The following is a 21476-nucleotide window of genomic DNA, read 5'->3' on the forward strand; positions in this document are numbered from 1 at the left end:
ATGGACCCTCTTCTTCACCCTCCTCCTCAATTACACAATCATCTTGCTCCTGGGTTACATATCTGGCCCCCTTATGTTGCTCTTTACCAAGTCCTGCAACCGGGCTCCTATTTGTACGATTTTTAGCATTAGGCAATGGTGAATTTAAGTACTTAATTTTTTGTGGTTGGTTATGGTCTGAGTTCCCTCCAGACCTCCGTTGTTGAGCTTTAGGGCCCATGTTAACTCTGTGGTGGTCTTACTCTTTCTTAAGTGATTTCTCTGGTGGCTGATATCCTCTACCGGTGTTAGTGCAGCAGTGTCGGAGCGATGTTCAGGGAACCTCGAAATTCCGTTCGCCCATTCATATGCCCCCCCGTAAGTCAGGAGCTTATTGAGTTGAAAAACATGTGGGTTGTAAGCGCGCGCTGTTCATCTGTGGCGTCTCAGCAGGCCACTACACTTATGCAAGAGGAGGAGGGCCTTTTGTCGTCAGTGCCGCGGAGTAATCTCCAAAAGCCGCGCCGTCCGTGGAGCTCCGTCCGTGGAGCTCCGGGGACCTCCCGAATCACCACTTCCCGTCACCATCCTCATTCCTCGGCTCCTTGCCTGCCTGTGTCCGCTACGCCGTCTCCCTCCGCCTCCATGCCGCGGTCTCCCACCGGAGGCTCCACCGTCCTCACCAGGTCCCCGCCACACACAGGCAGCCATCCTGACGACAACTCAGCAGGAAACAGATCAAATCGCGGCCCATGGTGAGTCACATCGGCTCGGCCTTAGCTAGTTAGTACCTCCCGGGAAGCCATGGATCGGCGTGGTGTAGGAGCTAGCAGCTAGCTCACGCCGCTATGTGGCTCCGCCTCCATTCCCCGAAAACGACCTTTGGGCATCTAATCTACAGGATGGCATCGAGACTGCATTGAGGGTTTGGAGGGACTCCCAAGCCCAAGGAGTCGGGCTTGCTCGCGGTGGCGGAGGGGTGGTCACCAATGGCCCTGAGTGAGGTGGTTCGGGGGCCCATTTAAAGTAATGGGGAACCCCTGTTTGACTGGTTATTCTGAGGTTCCATAGGAACCAGGGGGAAAAGAAAAAAGCAGTACATGGCATTTGTCAGCCCCGAGCCGGCGCGGTGCGACTGGGGATTAGAGTCTAAATTGGTACTGCTCTTTTGGGCCATCTGTCACCTCCCCTGGGAATTATGGTTATTGGTATAGTTAAATGTTTACAAAAGGTTACGAATGTAATTTAAAGTTGTTATGGTGACAATGTTTACAGAGTGTTTCTTTTATGTTTACTGTTTAATAAAAGGCTGCTGTGGCCAGTATTTCCAAATGTCACTCAGTGTTGTGTCCTTATTGGGAAAAGGGGAGTATTAAGGTAAGGGTTTTTACTAGATGTGATGGGTCAACTCCTTACCCCGAAATCGGCCTTACCCAGGTCAAGTATACAGAGTCAATCAGCAATAGTTTTATCCTGGAAAACCTCAATAGGTTAACAGAATGGGTGTGACCACAACTCTGCTGGTATTTCCGTGTCAGACACATTTACTTTTGTTTCTTCCTTCCTCTGTCAGCCATGGCGTCTGCTATTCTGAGAGATGAGCTGCTCTGCTCCATCTGTTTATCTGTATTTAAGGATCCTGTAATGCTGAGATGTATTGGTCGTGTGCTGGATACACAGGACGGGGCTGGAGTTTATTCCTGTCCTGAATGCAGAGAAGAGTATCAGGAGCGGCCTGCACTGATGAGGAACTTATATCTCCATAATGTAGCAGAACGTTTCCTGGTTACTCAGCCAGAACAAGCGGAGATCACCGGGATTTGCTGCACTTACTGTGTGGACTCTGCTGTACCTGCTGTGAGATCCTGTCTGCTCTGTGAGGCTTCTCTGTGTGATAAACACCTGAGAGTTCACAGCAAGTCACCAGAACACGTCTTATCTGAGCCCAGCACTTCCCTGGAGAAGAGGAAATGTTCTGTCCATAAGAAGGTCCTGGAATATTACTGCACTGAGGACGCTGCTTGTATCTGTGTGTCCTGTTATCTGATTGGAGAACACAATGGACATGACATAAAGTCACTAGATGAGGCCTCTAAAGACAAGAAGGAAAAACTGAGAAATGTTCTCCAGAAACTGATGACAAAGAAAGAGGAGACTGAGGAAAGAGTCCAGAGTGTGGAGGAGCGCAGGAGAAAAGCTCAAGAAAAAGCAGCTGGAGAAGCAGAGAGAGTCACTGCCCTGTTTACAGACATCAGGAGACGGCTGGACGACCTGGAGAAGAGGGTCCTGAGCGAGATCTCCAGGCAGGAAAAGGAAGAGTCACTGTCACTGTCTGCTCTGATCCAGCAGCTGGAAATAAAGAAGGATGAGCTGTCCAGGAAGATGAGACACATTGAGGAGCTGTGTAACATGGCGGATCCACTGACTGTCTTACAGGAACCAGACACAGGTGACTTGTGTGATCCTGAGGAGGGGGGAGGTGATGAGGACACAGGGGGACATGATAGACAGCTCCATGGTGTAGATGATCTGGATGTGGCTGTGATCTCAGACACATTCTGCACATTATGTGACATAATATCAGGTATAAGGATTGGGATCTATGGGGAGGATGCTGCAGACATATTACTGGATGTGAACACAGCTAATAATTATCTCCTTATATCAGACGACCTGAAAACTGCAACCGGGACACGAGAGAAACAGAATCGTCCAGAAACAGCAGAAAGATTCCAGGATTATTATTGTCCTCAGGTGATGAGCAGCAGGAGATTCTCCTCAGGGCGACATTACTGGGATGTGAAGATCAGTAGATCAGGGAGGTGGAGGGTGGGGATGTGTTATCCCAGTATAGACAGGAGGGGAGATCAGTCAGTCATTGGATATAATAACAAGTCCTGGTGTATGGAGAGGTATGATAATCAGTATAAAGTGATACATGACAGGAAAGTGATCCGGTTACCTGACAATATCTCCAGTGATAGATTCAGGATCTGTCTGGATTATAAGGTCGGGCAGCTGTCCTTTTATGAGCTGTGTGACCCCATCAGACACTTACACACCTTCACCGCCACCTTCACCGATCCCCTTCATGCTGCGTTATGTGTAGCAGGGGGTTCTATAAAGATATTGAGGGGAGCAGCATCTGCTAGAAAAAAAACTATATTAACATAATACATGTGACCAAAGACCAATGAAACTATAGAGAGCGCCATCTAGTGGATGGATAGGATAACAGGACAAGCAGGTTATTGCTGAGCTCTCTCTGTGCTGCACCTGATGACATTATTGTTTCTCTCCACTAACATGGCAGAAGTTGTATAGAGTTGAGGTACATTGTAAGTGTCACTCTTAACATATTTTAGCTTCGAATGTGACATGTATTTTAGGCTGTAAATGTAAAAAAAAATGTCAAATATTAAAATAGAAGTCTTTTGGGGTTATGTATTTTGATAAAGAGGGGACAAGTCACTGTATCTTTATGGGGCCCAGTATTTTTCTGGTGTTCGGTAGCTGATATAACAATCTATGTATAATAAAGATATTTTCCTGTATATTAGTGTTATTCTGTCTCATTGTGGCAGTGATTGTACATTCTTCAACATCTGAAACATTGGTGGCAGCAGAGAAGCCTGTGTCAATCCCTTACTGTTGCCACACAAGATAAAATAATTTGTTTAGGCTGGGTTCACACTATGTCTTTGCAATCCGTTTTGCAAAATAACGGATGAAAAAACTGATGCATTTGTGTGCATCCGTTTTGATCTGTTTTTTTTTCATTGACTTCCATTATAAAAAAAAAAAAAAAAAAAAAAAAAAACGGATGAAAGTAGATCCTTTTTTTTAATGGACACAAAAATGAGGTCGACTACTTTTGTGTACGTTAAAAAAAACAGATCCGTTTTGTTTATAATGGAAGTCAATGGAAAAACAGATCAAAACGGATGCACACAAATGCATCTGTTTTTTTCATGTTTTTCATCTTTTTTTTTTTTTTTTGCAAAAAACGGATTGTAAAAACGTAGTGTGAACCCAGCCTAATTTAAAAAAAATTATATTCATACTACAAAGTAATATTGTAATTTTATTACAATACCCCTTTAAAGATCTTATTCAGGATTAAAAAATAGGACTGCTTTCTTTCAAACACAGCGCCACACCTGTCCCCAGGTTGTGTGTGGTATTACAGCATGGCTCCATTCAACCCAATGGAATTCAGCTGCAATATCACACACAAACTGAGGACAAGAGTGATGCTGTGTTTGGAATAAACCAGCCGCGTTGTCTGAATCTTGGCCTATAAGTGACCTATCTATGGTATGTGATTCCAATGTCCTCACCCCTTTCCTGGTGACAGCATGCTGCTGCTGGGCAGATCTCCGGGGAGATCTTAGGGCGGGTTCTCACTACGAAATTCGCTTACGGCCGCGCACCTTTCCACTGCCTTCATAGACACCATTCTATGGGCCGGCTGATTCCGCTATCTGCCGAAAGAACTCACTGTCAATTCTTTCGGCGCAATGTGGAATCCGGAGAGGCGCATGGCCGTGAGCGCGTACAAGCAACGCAATCCGCTGGAATTTATCCGCGCAAGTTCCGTAGTCTTAACGCACCCTAACATTAGAAAACTGTAGTACAGCACACCAGCGCCACCTATCTACAGAGCTTTAAACTGCAGAACACAGAGGTGGCTACAGAGCACCTGACCTCAGAGATCAGATTACTATACTGGCACCTCCACCCTGAGCGCTGGCAAGTGAATAATGGCTGGAAGGCAGGGCTGTATCGTCAGCTGGTGCAGATTTGTCACAAATATATACCTTCATTTTAATTAACTGTATCGCTAAGCTCCTGAGCCCGCACTATACGCAATGATGACCAGGCCACCGTACAAAGGCGTATCAGCGGTCATTAACCCCTAGACGACCTAGGACGTGCCTGTACATCCTTGCAGGCCGGTCTGGTTGCCAAGGCGCCAGCGGCGGTGCAGGAGGCCGGCTGCACAATCTGGCAGTAACGGGAGCTAAGCTTGATGGCCGGCTCCTGACACCGATGTTCCGGATAAATGAATGTAAAAGTCACAGAACAATATGAACAGCAGAAAAAAAAATTTATATATATATATATGGGAAGAACAGCACACACCATACAGTCTGAATATTGGCCCCTCCACCCCAAGCACTGGCCACGACAATTCAAATAATGGCTGGGAGGCAGCGCTGTATTGTCAGCTGGTGCTGCCCGAGGCACTTGTTCCCTCCATCAAAATTATTTTTTCATGCAGATTTGTCACAAATAAGCAGGAACAATCTCAGGAGTTACGTGTGGATACTGTTGCAGATTCACCCTAGATCTCATCACTATATACAGATAGCATTGACATCAGTGACAAATCTACAACATAAGGAGCAGCTGCAAATCTGCAGGAAAATCACAGCTCAGCGCATGGCAGCAGCATTTACATCAAGAGGATATATATATATATATATATATATATATACACGTTGCAGTGAAATGATAGAATTCAGGGATTTGATCAAATCCCGGGAAATGATGGAATGGCCAAGCCTTTCAATCATTTCCCTGAAGAAATTCAGGGATTTGATCAAATCCCTCACCCCTTTCAGGGAAATGATGGAATGAACGAGTCAGGAGTCACCCGGCTCTATATTTATTAAGTAACACGACAATAGGTTCTGTGCTATTTATGCCAAAAGGCAGAGAGCATTAAAGATGGAAGGGAAGAGGCCGCAAAACGCCTGAAAAGATCCACTGAAAAAATGAAAGAAGTTTCTCTGAAGAAATTTAAGGATGTGTCGCTGGCTTCCACAGGTCTGGTGTACGTACCCAAGGTTGACAGAGGCCCATTAGATGGAAGGACCGTTGTAGAGACCGTAATAGATGTAAAAAATAATTCATACAAAATCGGTACCTCAGTGGGAATTATAAAAGTAGCCACTACAACATTTACCGTAACAGCTCCCCAAACCGACCTAAGTCTGCCTGACCGAAACAGCTCCCCAGACGGACCTAAGTCTGCCTGACCGAAACAGCTCCCCAGACCGACCTAAGTCTGCCTGACCGAAACAGTTCCCCGACTGACCTAATTGTGCCTGACCAAAACAGTTCCCCAGACTGACCTAATTCTGCCTGACCGAAACAGCTCCCCAGACCGACCTAAGTCTGCCTGACCGAAACAGCTCCCCAGACCGACCTAAGTCTGCCTGACCAAAACAGCTCCCCAGACCGACCTAGGTCTGCCTGACCGAAACAGCTCCCCAGACCGACCTAAGTCTGCCTGACCGAAACAGCTCCCCAGACCGACCTAAGTCTGCCTGACCGAAACAGCTCCCCAGACCGACCTAAGTCTGCCTGACCGAAACAGTTCCCCGACTGACCTAATTGTGCCTGACCAAAACAGTTCCCCAGACTGACCTAATTCTGCCTGACCGAAACAGCTCCCCAGACCGACCTAAGTCTGCCTGACCGAAACAGCTCCCCAGACGGACCTAAGTCTGCCTGACCGAAACAGTTCCCCGACTGACCTAATTGTGCCTGACCAAAACAGCTCCCCAGACCGACCTAAGTCTGCGTGAAATTGCAGGAAAATTCTCCTTATCTGGAGGGCAAGGATTTCAGAAGTGTTCCTGCCAACAGTCCAATGTAACACAAAAAAAAAGATCAATTAACTTGATGATTTATTAATTGCACTTGTTAAAAATGATTAGCTTAGCTACCTGTTTCCTTTGTTATTTAGTTTCGAATAAATAATTTTCGTTTCAATGACTATTGTCGTGTTACTTAATAAATATATAGCCTAATTCATTTAAGTGCTGCCCCCCTAGGCACAGGACCTTGAGCGCCCATGGAGGACAAGCGCTGGTCAGGTAAGAATGTGGAGACCTGTTGGTGGACTATGATGCCTCCTGTGGCGGTATTATAGAATGACACCCTAGTTATCTGTAATGATATTTAGTGATAGCTGTTATTGCTCTGTGATGGATTCTACACAATGAGGAGCTCATTACATTGTTACAGCTTTAGGCTATGTTCACACACTGTTACGTTGTAGTCAGTAAGGGTTAGCTCCCCCTGATAGCTGGTCTGATTGATTACGTTCTCCATCATGTGGACGGCCAGATGTGTGTGGGTCACTTTCTTGTAGAAGAGATGGCACCAGGATGCACTATGATAAAAAAAAATATATATTTTTTTTCTATGGTACATTACAATAGGTAAGCCACCCCACTAAGGCTAGGGTCACCTTTGTGTCATAGACTCTGGTTGGCTCCTCCATCGTAGATTCCATTCAGCAGCAAAGAAAAAAAAAAGGCAGGGCAGCCTGCTGCATGACGCACACCAACCACCAATGGAGGCCAATTTGACTTTAAGGCTACAAACACACTTGCCGGATCCGCAGCAAGAATTCGCAGTGGATCCCGGCCCTGTGCACTCAATGGCAGACAAACTTGCAGCAGGGATGTACCCCGTTAACTCGCAGCCTGCCCCGTTAACCCCCAGGCCGCCGGAGACTATACATCACCGGGTCCCCGTTCCGGCTTGCTTCGGGGCTCCCGGTGTCTTCACATCCCGCTCAGCCAATCAGTGAGCTGCGGCGGGGCAGCGCACTGATTGGACGAGCGGGACGTGCCGAAAACCCCCTGAAGCAAGCCGGAGCAGGGACCAGGTGATGTATAGTCTCCGGCAACTGGGGGGGTTAACAGGGCGGGCTGCGGACAAACTTGCAGCAGGGATGTATATCCCTGCTGCAAGTTTGTCCGCCATTGAGTGCACAGGGCCGGGATCCGCAGCGAGATCTGGCAAGTGTGTTTGTAGCCTAATGGACTCCATTGAGTTTCTGTCCGGCTTTCACCATTTCACTGGATTATAACAACAACAACAAAAACCCTGTGTGCTACATATTTGTGGCCAGTTACTTAGATGGATTCTGTGACATATGTGAACCTTCCCCTACTAGCCCAAAAGCAGTGTACTCATATAATACAGTCATACAGCTCCATACAATGTGAGAGGCTATAGTCAGGATATGCTGTTTAACTAAGTAAACACAGATAATGGTATAGTTTATAATTCGGGTTGTCACAGAGATAAGGGGATATTATAACTATATTATGTGGGCACAGAAGGTATTATAACTACATGTGGGCACAGGAGGTATTATAACTACGTGTGGGCACAGGAGGTATTATAAGTATATGTGGGCACAGGGGATATTATAACTGTATGGGGCACAACCAAGGGCGGTCTTGGCATTTCTGGGGCCCCAAGCAAAGTCATGTCTGGGGCCCCCCCATGCCCCCCCCCCCCCCAGTAGTCCTCTTATAACCCTCCTACCACCATACAGAGATTACATATCACCTCAAAACTGCTCTGAACAAAACAGGAAGATATTACCAATGATGCCATAACATAATACTGCCACACCATGACCCCTATCACTACAGACCCTTTAACAGAGTGCAGTTACATCCAGTGACTTACAGGAGGCGTCTTCTCTGATCAGCGTCTTTTACTTTTTTTTCTTTCTCTCTCCATCCAGCCTGGGCCACCTTGAAGTCTTCTCCCGGCTGGTAATCTTCCCTCCAGAATCTGTCAGAGAAATATTTTAGGCTCCAACACATCCAGTAGTTAGGTCCCCTCTACGTCTATATAGTAGTTACGCCCCTCTGTGCCCCCACAGATTAAAGGTGTCCCTGTGCCCCCACTTAATAATTAGGCATGTTCTGTGCCCCAGTATAGTAGTGAGGCATATAGGCACTTCTGTGCAGTCCCAATGTAATTAAGACCGCTGTGTGCTGCCCCCAGTTATATAGACCCCTTGTGCGCTGCCGACAGTAGTAAATACCACTTGTGTGCTGCCCCCAGTAGTATATACCTCTTGTGTGCTGTCCCCAGTGGTATATAGACCCCCTCTGTGTGCTCCCGCAGTTATATATAGACCTGTGTGATCCCCCAGTTATACATAGCCCCCCTGTGTGCTCCCCCAGTATACTATATAGACCCCCTGTGTGCTTCTCCCAGTCGTATATACCCCGTGTGCTCCCCCCAGTTGTATATACCCCCCGTGTGCTGCCCCCAGTTGTATATACCCCGTGTGCTGCCCCCAGTTTAATATACCCCCTGTGTGCTCCCCCACTTGTATATAGCCTCCCTGTGAGCTCCCCCACTTGTATATAGCCCCCCTGTGTGCTCCCCCTTATATAGCCCCCCTGTGAACTCCCCCACTTGTATATAGCCCCCTGTGTGCACCCGTTTATATAGCCCCCCTGTGCGCTCCCCCCGTTTATATAGCCCCCTTGCACTCCCCCACTTATATAGAGCCCCCCTGTGTGCTCTCCTGTGTATATAGTCCCCCTGTGCGCTCCCCCGTTTATATAGCCCTCCTGTGCGCTCCCCCACTTGTATATAGCCCCCCTGTGCGCTCCCCCCATTTATATAGCCCCCCTGTGCGCTCCCCCCATTTTATAGCCCCCCTGTGCGCTCCCCCGTTTATATAGCCCCCCTGTGCGCTCCCCCTGTTTATATAGCCCCCCTGTGCGCTCCCCCGTTTATATAGCCCCCCTGTGCGCTCCCCCCCTTTATATAGCCCCCCTGTGCGCTCCCCCCGTTTATATAGCCCCCCTGTGCGCTCCCCCCATTTATATAGCCCCCTGTGTGCTCCCCCCGTTTATATAGCCCCCCTGTGCGCTCCCCCCGTTTATATAGCCCCCTGTGTGCTCCCCCCGTTTATATAGCCCCCCTGTGCGCTCCTCCCGTTTATATAGCCCCCCTGTGCGCTCCTCCCGTTTATATAGCCCCCTGTGCGCTCCCCCCGTTTATATAGCCCCCTGTGCGCTCCCCCCGTTTATATAGCCCCCTGTGCGCTCCCCCGTTTATATAGCCCCCCTGTGCGCTCCTCCCGTTTTATATAGGCCCCCTATATATAACACACAAAATATAACACACACATATATAACACACAAAAAACTCACCTGGGTCCGGCGTCTCCTCTTCTCGTCTCTTCCCTCTTGTGGCCGCGGGAAGTGTTTCCCCTGCGGTCACATAAGGCCGCTCTCCCGTTGTCATGGCACCGGCGCTCCAGTGACGCCTCGAGCGCCGGCACCAGAGACACAGAGCAGCCTCTTGTGACCGCAGGGAAAACACTTCCTGCGGCCACAAGAGTAACTGACAGGGAGGGAGCCAATGGCTCCTGCCCTGTCAGTGCCGCTGCTGCCTGTAACTATGTGCGCTCGTTACGAGCTATTTTAACTATATGGGGCAGAGGGGATATAAGTATATGTGGGCACAGGAGCTATTATAACTGTATGGGGCAGAGGGGATATAAGTATATGTGGGCACAGGAGCTATTATAACTGTATGGGGCAGAGGGGATATAAGTATATGTGGGCACAGGAGCTATTATAACTGTATGGGGCAGAGGGGATATAAGTATATGTGGGCACAGGAGCTATTATAACTGTATGGGGCAGAGGGGATATAAGTATATGTGGGCACAGGGCATATTATAACTATATGGGGGCACAGCATGGACATTATAGGTATTTGTGGGCACAGGGCATATTATAACTATATGGGGGCACAGCATGGACATTATAGGTATTTGTGGGCACAGGGAATATTATAACTATATGGGGGCACAGCATGGACATTATAGGTATTTGTGGGCACAGGGAATATTATAACTATATGGGGGCAGTCTCTCTGGATGCAACCAGGAATAGGCAATCTTCAATATAACTAAGCAGAGGGGTGATGCTGCAATAGGCCGTGGTGTGACAGAATTACTTGGAGTGAGAGGAATCTTAACGGAGAATGAGGGTAGTAGTTCCCTGAGGATGATGCTGGGCGGAATAGACTGAATAGAATACTTGCTGTTGATGATGATGAGAGAAGTAGTGACTTGAGAATGGCACCCAGATCTTGGATGACTGAAGAATCTTGAACTTGAGACTGGTCAGGAGTGGACCGGAATCTGTCTCTGGAACAGGGGAGCAGATCACCCTGAGTTGCGGCCTTGTTTGGAAGCAGCGGAGAACGTTCTCTCTCCTGAAGGTGAAGGAGAGAACAACACGACCTCCTCTCTTGAAGGTAGAGAGAAGACCACTCTGACAAGACCTTCTCTCTTGAAGGTAGAGAGAAGACCACTCTGACAAGACCTTCTCTCACTCTGACAAGACCTTCTCTCTTGAAAGGAGAGAAGACAACTGAGGTAGAGAGGAAGTGACTAACTGACCCCAGCCAAAAGCTCGACGGCTATTGGGGTTACTATGACAGCCGGGGAAGTCACATGACACTGGCCAGTTGCATCATCACACCAATAGAATACAGGCAAAATGAATATGCATAGGAATACCAGACTTGAACACTGGGGGGTGACATAATACAACCCGTTTGCAGTGGTCATTACCACCAGCACAGATACCAGTGAAATACTGATATACACAGATATATATGGATATGGAGAAATCTTCTGTACTGGGACACTGCATGTGTGTGTGTGTGTGGGGGGGGGGGGCTTTACAGGATTCATGGGGCCCGATACTGTTTCCTGCTATGGGGCCTCATAAATCCTAGCTATATCCCTGGCTGTTAGTCAATGGAAGTTTATGGAATGCCATCCTTACTAGGTGTTTTTGTTTGTGGCGTTTTTTTCTCCTCTCTGGCATTTTTTTTCCTGCAAACTGTGGTGTTTCTCTTCCATAGACATCAGCGGAATTTCTTCTGTTCATCTAAAAAATGCCAGTGCTTATGTGTATGGCGTTTGTTTGCTTCTTTTGCCTGGTAACTATGTCATGTGATACCTGAAAAAAAGGAACTTCTGCCATCTTGCTACTCTCAAGATACATGTGCGAATGAGGCTGCAATCACACATGGCAGTTTTTTTTTGGAAAACCGCCACTGCAGTTTTTGTGAAATGTCAATTCTTTCTGCGGATAGCGGAATCAGCCAGCCCATAGAATGGTGTCTATGGAGCCGGCGGAAAGGCGCGCGGCCGTGAGCGCGGACAGACAGCGGGATTCCACAGACATTATCCACGAGAATTCCGTAGTCTGAACCCACCCTTAGGGTGCGTTCAGAATACGGAATTCTCACAGATAAATTCACACAACGGAATTCTGTTGCCTGTACACGCTCATGCCCGCGCGCCTCTCCGCCCATGCCATAGACACCATTCTATGCACGGGTGTATTCCGCCGAAAGAATTGACACGTCAATTCTTTCTGCGGGTAGCAGAATCAGCCGGCCCATAGAATGGTGTCTATGGAGCCGGCAGAAAGGCGCAGCCGTAAGCGGCTACGAGCTACGGAATTGCACAGAATTTATCCACGACAATCCGTAGTCTGAACACACCCTAACAGGGTAATGCAGCTACAACTTCTATTCAGGTGTTACTACTATTCAGCATACAGAGCTGGTAAGCAATAATAGTTTAAGGGCCCATTTACACAGAAAGATTATCTGCCAAAGATTTGAAGCCAAAGTTAGAAACAGACTATAAACAGAGATCAGGTCATAAAGGAAAACCTGAGATTTCTCCTCTTTCAAATCCATTCCTGGCTTAGGCTTCAAATCTTTGGCAGATAATCTTTCTGTGTAAATGGACCCTTATCCTGGAAACCCTAAAGAGGTTAACTGAATGGGTGTGACCACAACCCACAACTCTGCTGAGTATTTAGGATCAATCAGTTTCCTTTCCTTCTTCCGTCAGCCATGGCGTCTGCTATTCTGAGAGACGAGCTGCGCTGCGCCATCTGTTTATCTGTATTTAAGGACCCTGTAATGCTGAGATGTGGCCACAACTTCTGCCGGGTCTGTATTGGTCGTGTGCTGGATACACAGGACGGGTCTGGAGTTTATTCCTGTCCTGAATGCAGAAAAAGGTTTCAGCAGCGGCCTGCACCAATAAGGAACATAAATCTCCATAATGTAGCAGAACGTTTCCTGGTTACTCAGCCAGAACAAGCGGAGATCACCGGGATCTGCTGCACTTACTGTGTGGACTCTGCTGTACCTGCTGTGAGATCCTGTCTGCACTGTGAGGCTTCTCTGTGTGATAAACACCTGAGAGCTCACAGCAAGTCACCAGAACACGTCTTATCTGAGCCCAGCACTTCCCTGGAGAAGAGGAAATGTTCTGTCCATAAGAAGATGCTGGAATATTACTGCACTGAGGACTCTGCTTGTATCTGTGTGTCCTGCAGTTTGGCCGGAGAACATCAGGGACATCGGGTGGAGATGCTGGATGAGGCCTCTGAGATGAAGAAGAAGAAACTGAGAAATATTCACCAAAAACTTATGAATAAGAGAGAGGAGACTGAGGAAAGAGTCCAGAGTGTGGAGGAGCACAGAAGAAAAGCTCAAGAAAAAGCAGCTGGAGAAGCTGAGAGAGTCACTGCCCTGTTTACAGACATCAGGAGACGGCTGGACGACCTGGAGAAGAGGGTCCTGAGCGAGATCTCCAGGCAGGAAAAGGAAGAGTCACTGTCACTGTCTGCTCTGATCCGACAGCTGGAAATAAAGAAGGACGAGCTGTCCAGGAAGATGAGACACATTGAGGAGCTGTGTAACATGGCGGATCCACTGACTGTCTTACAGGAACCAGACACAGGTGACTTGTGTGATCCTGAGGAGGGGGGAGGTGATGAGGACACAGGGGGACATGATAGACAGCCCCATGATGTAGATGATCTGGATGTGGCTGTGATCTCAGACACATTCCGCACATTATGTGACATAATATCTGGTATAAGGATCTATGGGGAGGTTCCTGCATACATATTACTGGACGTGAACACAGCTCATAATAATCTCCTTATATCAGACGACCTGAAAACTGTAACCAGGACACTAGAGAAGCAGAATCGTCCAGAAACAGCAGAGAGATTCCAGTATTATACTCAGGTGATGAGCAGCAGGAGATTCTCCTCAGGGCGACATTACTGGGATGTGGAGATCAGTAGATCAGTATATTGGAGGGTGGGGATGTGTTATCCCAGTATAGACAGGAGGGGAGATCAGTCACTCACTGGAAATAATAACAAGTCCTGGTGTATGAGAAGGAGGTATAATGAGTATTCAGTGATACATGACCGGGAAGTGATCTGGTTACCTGACAATATCTCCAGTGATAGAGTCAGGATATATCTGGATTATGAGGCCGGGCAGCTGTCCTTTTATGAGCTGTGTGACCCCATCAAACACTTACACACCTTCACCACCACCTTCACCGAGCCCCTTCATGCTGTGTTATGTGTAGCAAAGGGTTTTATTAAAGTAGTTAAATGAAGGAGCAGCATCTGCTAGGTAAAACCTATAATTACATAAGAAATGTGACCAGTGACATCACAGAGAGCGCCATCTAGTGGATGGATAGGATAACAGGACAGGTCAGGTTATAACTGAGCTCTCTCTGTGCTGCACCTGATAACATTATTGTTTCTCTCCTCCTGCTGTCATGGCAGAAGTTGTATAGAGTTGAAGTACATTGTAAGTGTTAGTTTTGTTTGTGCATTTTTTAGATTGTAATTTGGCATGTATTTAAAACCATAAATGTAAAAAAAAAGTCCAATATTGAAATAGAAGTCTTTTTGGGTTATAATTTTTTGGTAAAGTCACTGTATCTGTACCAGTAATTCCTAGTGTTCAGTAGCTGATATAACAATCTATGTATAATAAAGATATTTTCCTGTATATTATCGCTGTTCTGTCTCATTGTGTCAGTGATCTTACAATATTCTACATCTTAAACATTGGTGGCAGCAGAGAAGCGGTCAGGTTAAAAAGAGAATGGGGGTCATTTAAACTTTTATTGGGGAACGGGCTTGGTCATACTTTAAAAACGTTTCACACCTTTTTTTTAATGTCCCCCTAGGGGACTTTTACATGTAGTCCTTAGATTGCATTTACTGGTCAATGCTATGCCATTGCATAGCATTGATGAGTGTTATCTGTGATCATCACGTAGAGCCTGCCTATGGCAGACTCTATTAGATGGCCAAGCTGACTGCATGGAGGTAGGTAAGTGACCTCCGGTAGTCAGTTTAAATTATCATGACTGTGGAGATCAACATCAGACAGTGACAGGTGCTCGCTCCTGTCACCGTTAATTAAATGACACTGCGTTGAAAGGGTTAAAGGGGTTATCCAATGTTAGAAAACCATGGCCACTTACTTCCAGCGACGACACAACTCTTGTCTCCAGTTCAAGTTTGCTTTGGAATTAAGCCCTATCCACTTCAATGGAACAGAGCTGCAAAACCTACACCCAAACAGGAGACAAGAGCGGTATTGTCTCTGTAAAAAGTGGCCATGCTTTTCTAACTCTGGATAACCCCTTTAATGGTGGGCAGCCAAGCATTCGCTGTGAGCAGCCGGTCCTCATCCTCCATGAAGTGAGCTTGCTTCATAGATCCCCTGAAGGTAATGGCATAAGTATATGCCATGGGTCGTTTAGACACAGACTTCCATGGCATACATTTATGTCCATAGTCGTTAAAGGGTTAAACCAAGCTAGAATGTTTTAACAATTGACAACAATTTTAACCACAGTTACCACACTATGAACTATGTTCTGGATAAGCTCGCTTACTCACTCTATTACATGGTACAATAATCATGGAGCAAGAGCTGTATATATATTGTTAGCGATGTCCGTGCAGCCCTTGCTTGAAGTGTAAAAATAATAAACATTATACATACCTCTCTATGCCTTGAGTGTCCTTCTTGCCTCTGCCCACTCCCCGCAGCTGCAACTTCTGAGCCCGTCTCTAAATTGACAGATCGCACAGCTAATCGCTGGCCTTGGGGCTGTCCCGTCTCAGCCAGTGATTGGCTGAGAGGCCTGTCACTACAGAAACCTGCTCAGAAGTTCCAGCGGTGGCTGAGGGCAGAAGCAAGAAGAGCACCGGACGCGAGCAGAGGTATGAATTACTTTTTTTTTACACATTCATCAGCCGTCGGCCAAGCACTGCTAATATACAAAGCAATGTGCGCCTGGGGACAGATGATTTTTAGGCAGGGTTAAACGACACAGTTAGCTGATGATCGTTTTCATTGGCTGATTGTTGTCTTTATTACATGGAGTGATAATTTGCCGAATCGGCCTGATTTAACAGATTATCGCTCCGTGTAATAGGCCCTTACACACAGATCTCCATTTAATCTACCCTCATGTCATCCTTGAGTCCTCCTCCACATGTCTTGACTTTCTCTGTCTTCAGCTTCCATCTTGACTCCTTCTCCTCAATAATCCATGTTTGTTTTTTTTCATACCCATCCAGTCCCTTTCTTGACCTAATGCGAAAATCTGGACAAACAATGGGCATTTAGCACACGTGGAATCCAGATATGTAAGACACATGATCCTTCATATCTTTTAACTCCCATAAGTGGAACCTTATATATGATTTATAGAATACTATAAGATATCTATTTGCTAAGGTCCATTTGCACCTATTACATTCAAAGACATTTGTTTTAAAGGGGTTATCCAGCGCTACAAAAACATGGCCACTTTTCCCCCTACTGTTGTCTCCAGTTCAGGTGCAGTTTGCAATTAAGCTCCATTAAGCTGAGTTTTAAAACCCCCACCCAAACTGGAGACAACAGTAGGGGGAAAGTGTCCATGTTTTTGTAGCGCTGAATAACCCCTTTAATTGCAAACCACACCTGAACTGGAGACCAGAGAGGGGGGAAAGTAGCCATGTTTTTGTAGCACTGGATAACTCCTTTAACTGTGCTTATTCCAGGGGTGTCAAACTTAGGCCCTCCATCTGTTTCAGAACTACAATTCCCATCATGCCTTGGACAGCCAAAGCTTGCTTATATCAGAAAAAAAATAATAAAAAGCGATCAAAATTTTTCTGTTACACCAATATATTAAAAAAAACTAGAGATCATGGCGCAAAAAATGACACCCCAACCAACCCTGTAGGTGGTAAAATAAAAGCGCTATAAATCTTAGAAGGCGGAGAGGAACATTGCATTAATTTGACCCGGACTTTTGTGCATCAATGGGCTCTGTCTTGAATGGGTTAAATGGCACAAATAGACCATATGTGTATACTGACATTATACAACATAAATAGACCATATGTGTATACTGACATTAAAAAACACATATAGGAACAATAACAACAAAAAATCGGACTGGGTGCTGCTTTCTATACCCTTACTTTACCATATTTACCTTTTTTTCGGGAATAAAAAGAGCATGTAATCCATTTAAAAAATCACTAAATTAGTTGCAACTGAGACAAATGCAAGATAAAAAATAATAATAATAAAAACAAACCCAGTTGGCACACTGGAATGTGTAATGGAGATTACACAGAGTCTTGTTTACAGTCTGCCACATTCACACAGAGGAGCGACTGTCCACAAAAACAACAGTAAAAAAATCGCATTTACAGTAGCCTCACAATGGCGACTACATTATCATTCATTCAGCTGCTAATTTATCTCCCACCAGCTACAGCTCACAGGACAGGGGTTTTGGAAAAATGAAAAAAAAAAAAAAGAATTTCTCCACCATGACTGTACATTTTTACATTTAGCGGCTTGTCCTTATAAATACAAAAATATTGTAAGGTCCTCTAATATTCAGCCTGAAAAGGAAAAGATATGTTAGGGTGGGTTCACACGTAACAAATCCACAGCGGATTTCACAATGCGAGTTCGCAGTCACTTCCTTGTCACTTTCATCCCGCTGCGAGTATGTAAAAAGTAGCAAGCCGGGGCACAGATACGATAATTTATGTACCGGGCCTCGGGGGGTTAAGGGGGCTGTCTTTTACATACTCACAACAAGATCTGCTAAAATCGGCTGATTTTATTGAATAGCGGCTGCACAAAACAGACTGTGCAGACAATGTAAAGTGCAGCTCCAGCCATACTTTACATTGTCTGCTATGGTTAATTGAAACACGGGCACACCCAAATGTACCCGTATTCCAATTAGATAGAAATTATGTTTATCCGGTCGGGGTGAAATTCACAGCCAGCGGCCGTTCTGTGACATGGCCATGTCACAGAACAGCCACTGTCTTACTGAATGTGAACATGGCCTTAAACTGATTTATGTGTCTTTCTGGGCAATATCTTGCAATGTGGCCCAAGTAACCACAGGCAAAACATTTTATCCTATTGTTTCGAGACCGGTCTGGTCTCTTTATCAAGTGTGGAGTAGAGGAGGATACTGTTCTGCTTTCTAGCACCTTTTCCTTCCGATTTTAAGAATTTCTTAATCACAATAGCATCAGTCAGAAAACATCTCGCCTGTAACCAGGGATCTTCAGATCCCTCCATTACATTTACAAGCAACTTAGTATCCTTGACTTTTCTACTCAAAAAGCCCCCACATTATATTCTACACAACATCCCACCACAGACAGTGGTGTAGCTACCATGAAGGCAGGCAAGGCGACTGCTTTGGGGCCCTTGCAGGAAGTGGGCCCCGGAAAGCCCTGCTTTGCCTTCATGGTAGGTATGCCACTGACAGCCCACCACCGCATCCCCCCTCCCCCAGGGGTCCGGAGTGGAAGAGGGACCCGACACTGTACTCTTTAGCCCACTCATTGTAGTGCAGGGTCAGCAGGCTGCACATCAGAAGGAGAGGAACAGAGAAGAACCTGCCAGGTCCTGCACACACAGAAGGAGAGGAATGAAGGACCTTCTCACATGACCCAAAGGTCCTCAATACTTCTGTGTAAAGATCAGCCCGACTAGAGGAGGCGGAGGGGGAAGCCTGGGAGCTGTAAGCCAGTGATTTTCAACCTTTTTTGAGCCGCGGCACACTTTTTATACTTAAAAAATCCCGGGGCACACCACCAACCAAAATGGCACAAAATGACACTAAAACAGTACATATTATACATATAGTTAATAATATAGATTCTAAATGTATTTATACTGACTTAGTGTGAAACCTGGGCCTGTTTTCTTCTCCCCCTGTGCTTCTCTCCTGTACTTCTCTCCCCCATGCTTCTCTCCACCATACTTCTCTCCACCATACTTCTCTCCCCCCTGCTTCTCTCCACCATACTTCTCCCTCCTGCTTCTCTCCACCATACCTCTCCCCCCTGCTTCTCTCCACCATACTTCTCCCCCATGCTTCTCTCCACCATACTTCTCTCCCCCCTGCTTCTCTCCACCATACTTCTCCCTCCTGCTTCTCTCCACCATACCTCTCCCCCCTGCTTCTCTCCACCATACTTCTCCCCCATGCTTCTCTCCACCATACTTCTCTCCACCATACTTCTCTCCCCCCTGCTTCTCTCCACCATACTTCTCCCCCCTGCTTCTCTCCACCATACTTCTCCCCCCCTGCTTCTCTCCATCATACTTCTCCCCCCTGCTTCTTTCCTGTACTTCTCTCCCCCTGTGCTTCTCTCCTGTACTTCTCTCCCCCATACTTTTCTCCACCATACTTCTCTCCCCCCTGCTTCTCTCCACCATACTTCTCCCCCCTGCTTCTCTCCACCATACTTCTCCCCCATGCTTCTCTCCACCATACTTCTCTCCACCATACTTCTCTCCCCCCTGCTTCTCTCCACCATACTTCTACCCCCTGCTTCTCCCCCCTGCTTCTCTCCTGTGCTTCTCTCCCCCATGCTTCTCTCCTGTGCTTCTCTCCCCCATGCTTCTCTCCACCATACTTCTCTCTCCCCTGCTTCTCTCCACCAAACTTCTCTCCCCCCTGCTTCTCTCTGCTATTTCTCTCCCCCATCCCCAGGTTTCTCTCCAACATGCTTCTCTCCCCCCCCCCCCATGCTTCTCTCCCCCATCCCCATGTTTCTCTCCCCCATCCCCAGGTTTCTCTCCCCCATGCTTCTCTCCCCCATCCCCAGGTTTCTCTCCCCCATGCTTCTCTCCCCGTCTCTCCCCCCCTGTTTCTCCCCCATGCTTTTCTCCCCCATCCCCATGTTTCTCTCCCCCATCCCCAGGTTTCTCTCCCCCATTGTTTTCTCCTGTTTCTCTCCCCCATCCCCAGGTTTCTCCCCCCCCCCCCCTTCCTCCTCATCTCCTCCGAGATGGTCGCCGCTGCTGTCAGCCTCACCTACTGGCCGCCCGTAGGGCCCGGACGTGCTCCTCAAATCAGCGGAGACCGGGAGCGTGGTGCGCCGCAGCGCACCACGCTCCCGGTCTCCGCTGATTTGAGGAGCACGTCCGGGCCCTACGGGCGGCCAGTAGGTGAGGCGGACAGCAGCAGCGGGGCGATCTGCAGGGGCATAGTTTGGGAAACTTTCCCTGCGGCACACCCGACCATGTGTCGCGGCACACTAGTGTGCCACGGCACACTGGTTGAAAATCACTGCTGTAAGCGCTCTTTATGTGTGTGTGTGTGTATATATATATGTATCTGTGAGCGTGTGTATGTATCTGTGGCTATATATATATATATATATAGAGAGAGAGAGAGAGAGAGAGAGAGAGATTTATCAAACATGGTGTAAAGTGACACTGCCTCAGTTGCCCCTAGCAACCAATCAGATTCCACCTTTCATTTTCCAAAGAGTGTGTGAGGAATGAAAAGTGGAATCTGATTGGTTGCTAGGGGCAACTGAGCCATTTCTACTTTACTCCAGTTTGATAAGTCCCCCCAATAGTGTCAGAAGAGTAATGATTTTAACGCAAGGTTTTGTTATAGGCCATGTTCACACGAATGTTCGTGTTGGAAACTGCAGCCTTCCCCTGTATACTGTATATTCTTATCAATAACCCTGTGAGTGCAGCAGTGCTGGATCAGAGTGGGGGAGCCCTGCAGCTCCCAACATGAACATTGGTGGCAGTGGGGCTGGGGGGGATGCTTTTGATGCGGACCGGCACTGGTACTACTCCGCTATCATGGGGCTGGGGGGGGGGGGGGGTGCTGGTGATGGGGATCGGCGCTGGTACTAATCCCCCATCATGTGCTTATACTATGAGCACATGATGGGAGGAGTAGTACAGTGTGTATGTGCCCACAGCACCGAGCAGGGAGGGAGGGGGAGGTAGTTAGATGCATCGGCACCTCTCTCTCTCCCTGCTCGGTGCCGTCCACACGTTTATGGAATACTGTGGAGAGCAAGGACACTTGCTCCCCAAAGTATTCCATAAACGTATTCAATCAATAAAGCATAGTGTACTGTGACCCCATCTAATACTCCATTACATACAGCTTCATAGACAATACAGTTTAATAGACGTTTACATATGGTGCGCCCCCTGCTGGACACTCCATAGGAATTACACCTGATTCGTGACGTCACGGTTTTTGAGAGAATTTGAAGACTCCTTGATCTACTAAATTAAGGGAAATAGCAGTATATGTGCATTTCCCAAAATTAATGCACATTAGGAATTTGTCTAACTTTCCATAAGTAATTAAAAAATACTTTTGGCCGGACTTCTCTTTTAAGCATATTTCTCTTCGAACTAGTGATTTTTCCTAGGTCTTGGAAGAAGAGGATATTTGATTCCTCAAAAGAGATTGGTTA

General features: G+C 46.9%; 2 protein-coding genes across 2 annotated transcripts; both read left to right on the forward strand.

Annotated features, from left to right (window-relative positions):
• Nucleotides 1-1551: 1551 nt before the first annotated feature.
• LOC138789112 (E3 ubiquitin/ISG15 ligase TRIM25-like) lies at nt 1552-3533 on the forward strand. The gene has a single exon (XM_069967707.1). It carries the CDS (start codon nt 1555-1557, stop codon nt 3151-3153), a length of 1599 nt encoding a protein of 532 aa, XP_069823808.1. The 5' UTR covers nt 1552-1554; the 3' UTR covers nt 3154-3533.
• Nucleotides 3534-12637: 9104 nt separating this feature from the next.
• Nucleotides 12638-14551, forward strand: LOC138789103 (E3 ubiquitin/ISG15 ligase TRIM25-like). The gene has a single exon (XM_069967695.1). It carries the CDS (start codon nt 12712-12714, stop codon nt 14284-14286), a length of 1575 nt encoding a protein of 524 aa, XP_069823796.1. The 5' UTR covers nt 12638-12711; the 3' UTR covers nt 14287-14551.
• Nucleotides 14552-21476: the final 6925 nt, after the last annotated feature.

Source organism: Dendropsophus ebraccatus, chromosome 1, assembly GCF_027789765.1.
Source record: "Dendropsophus ebraccatus isolate aDenEbr1 chromosome 1, aDenEbr1.pat, whole genome shotgun sequence".
NCBI classification, from domain to species: domain Eukaryota; kingdom Metazoa; phylum Chordata; class Amphibia; order Anura; family Hylidae; genus Dendropsophus; species Dendropsophus ebraccatus.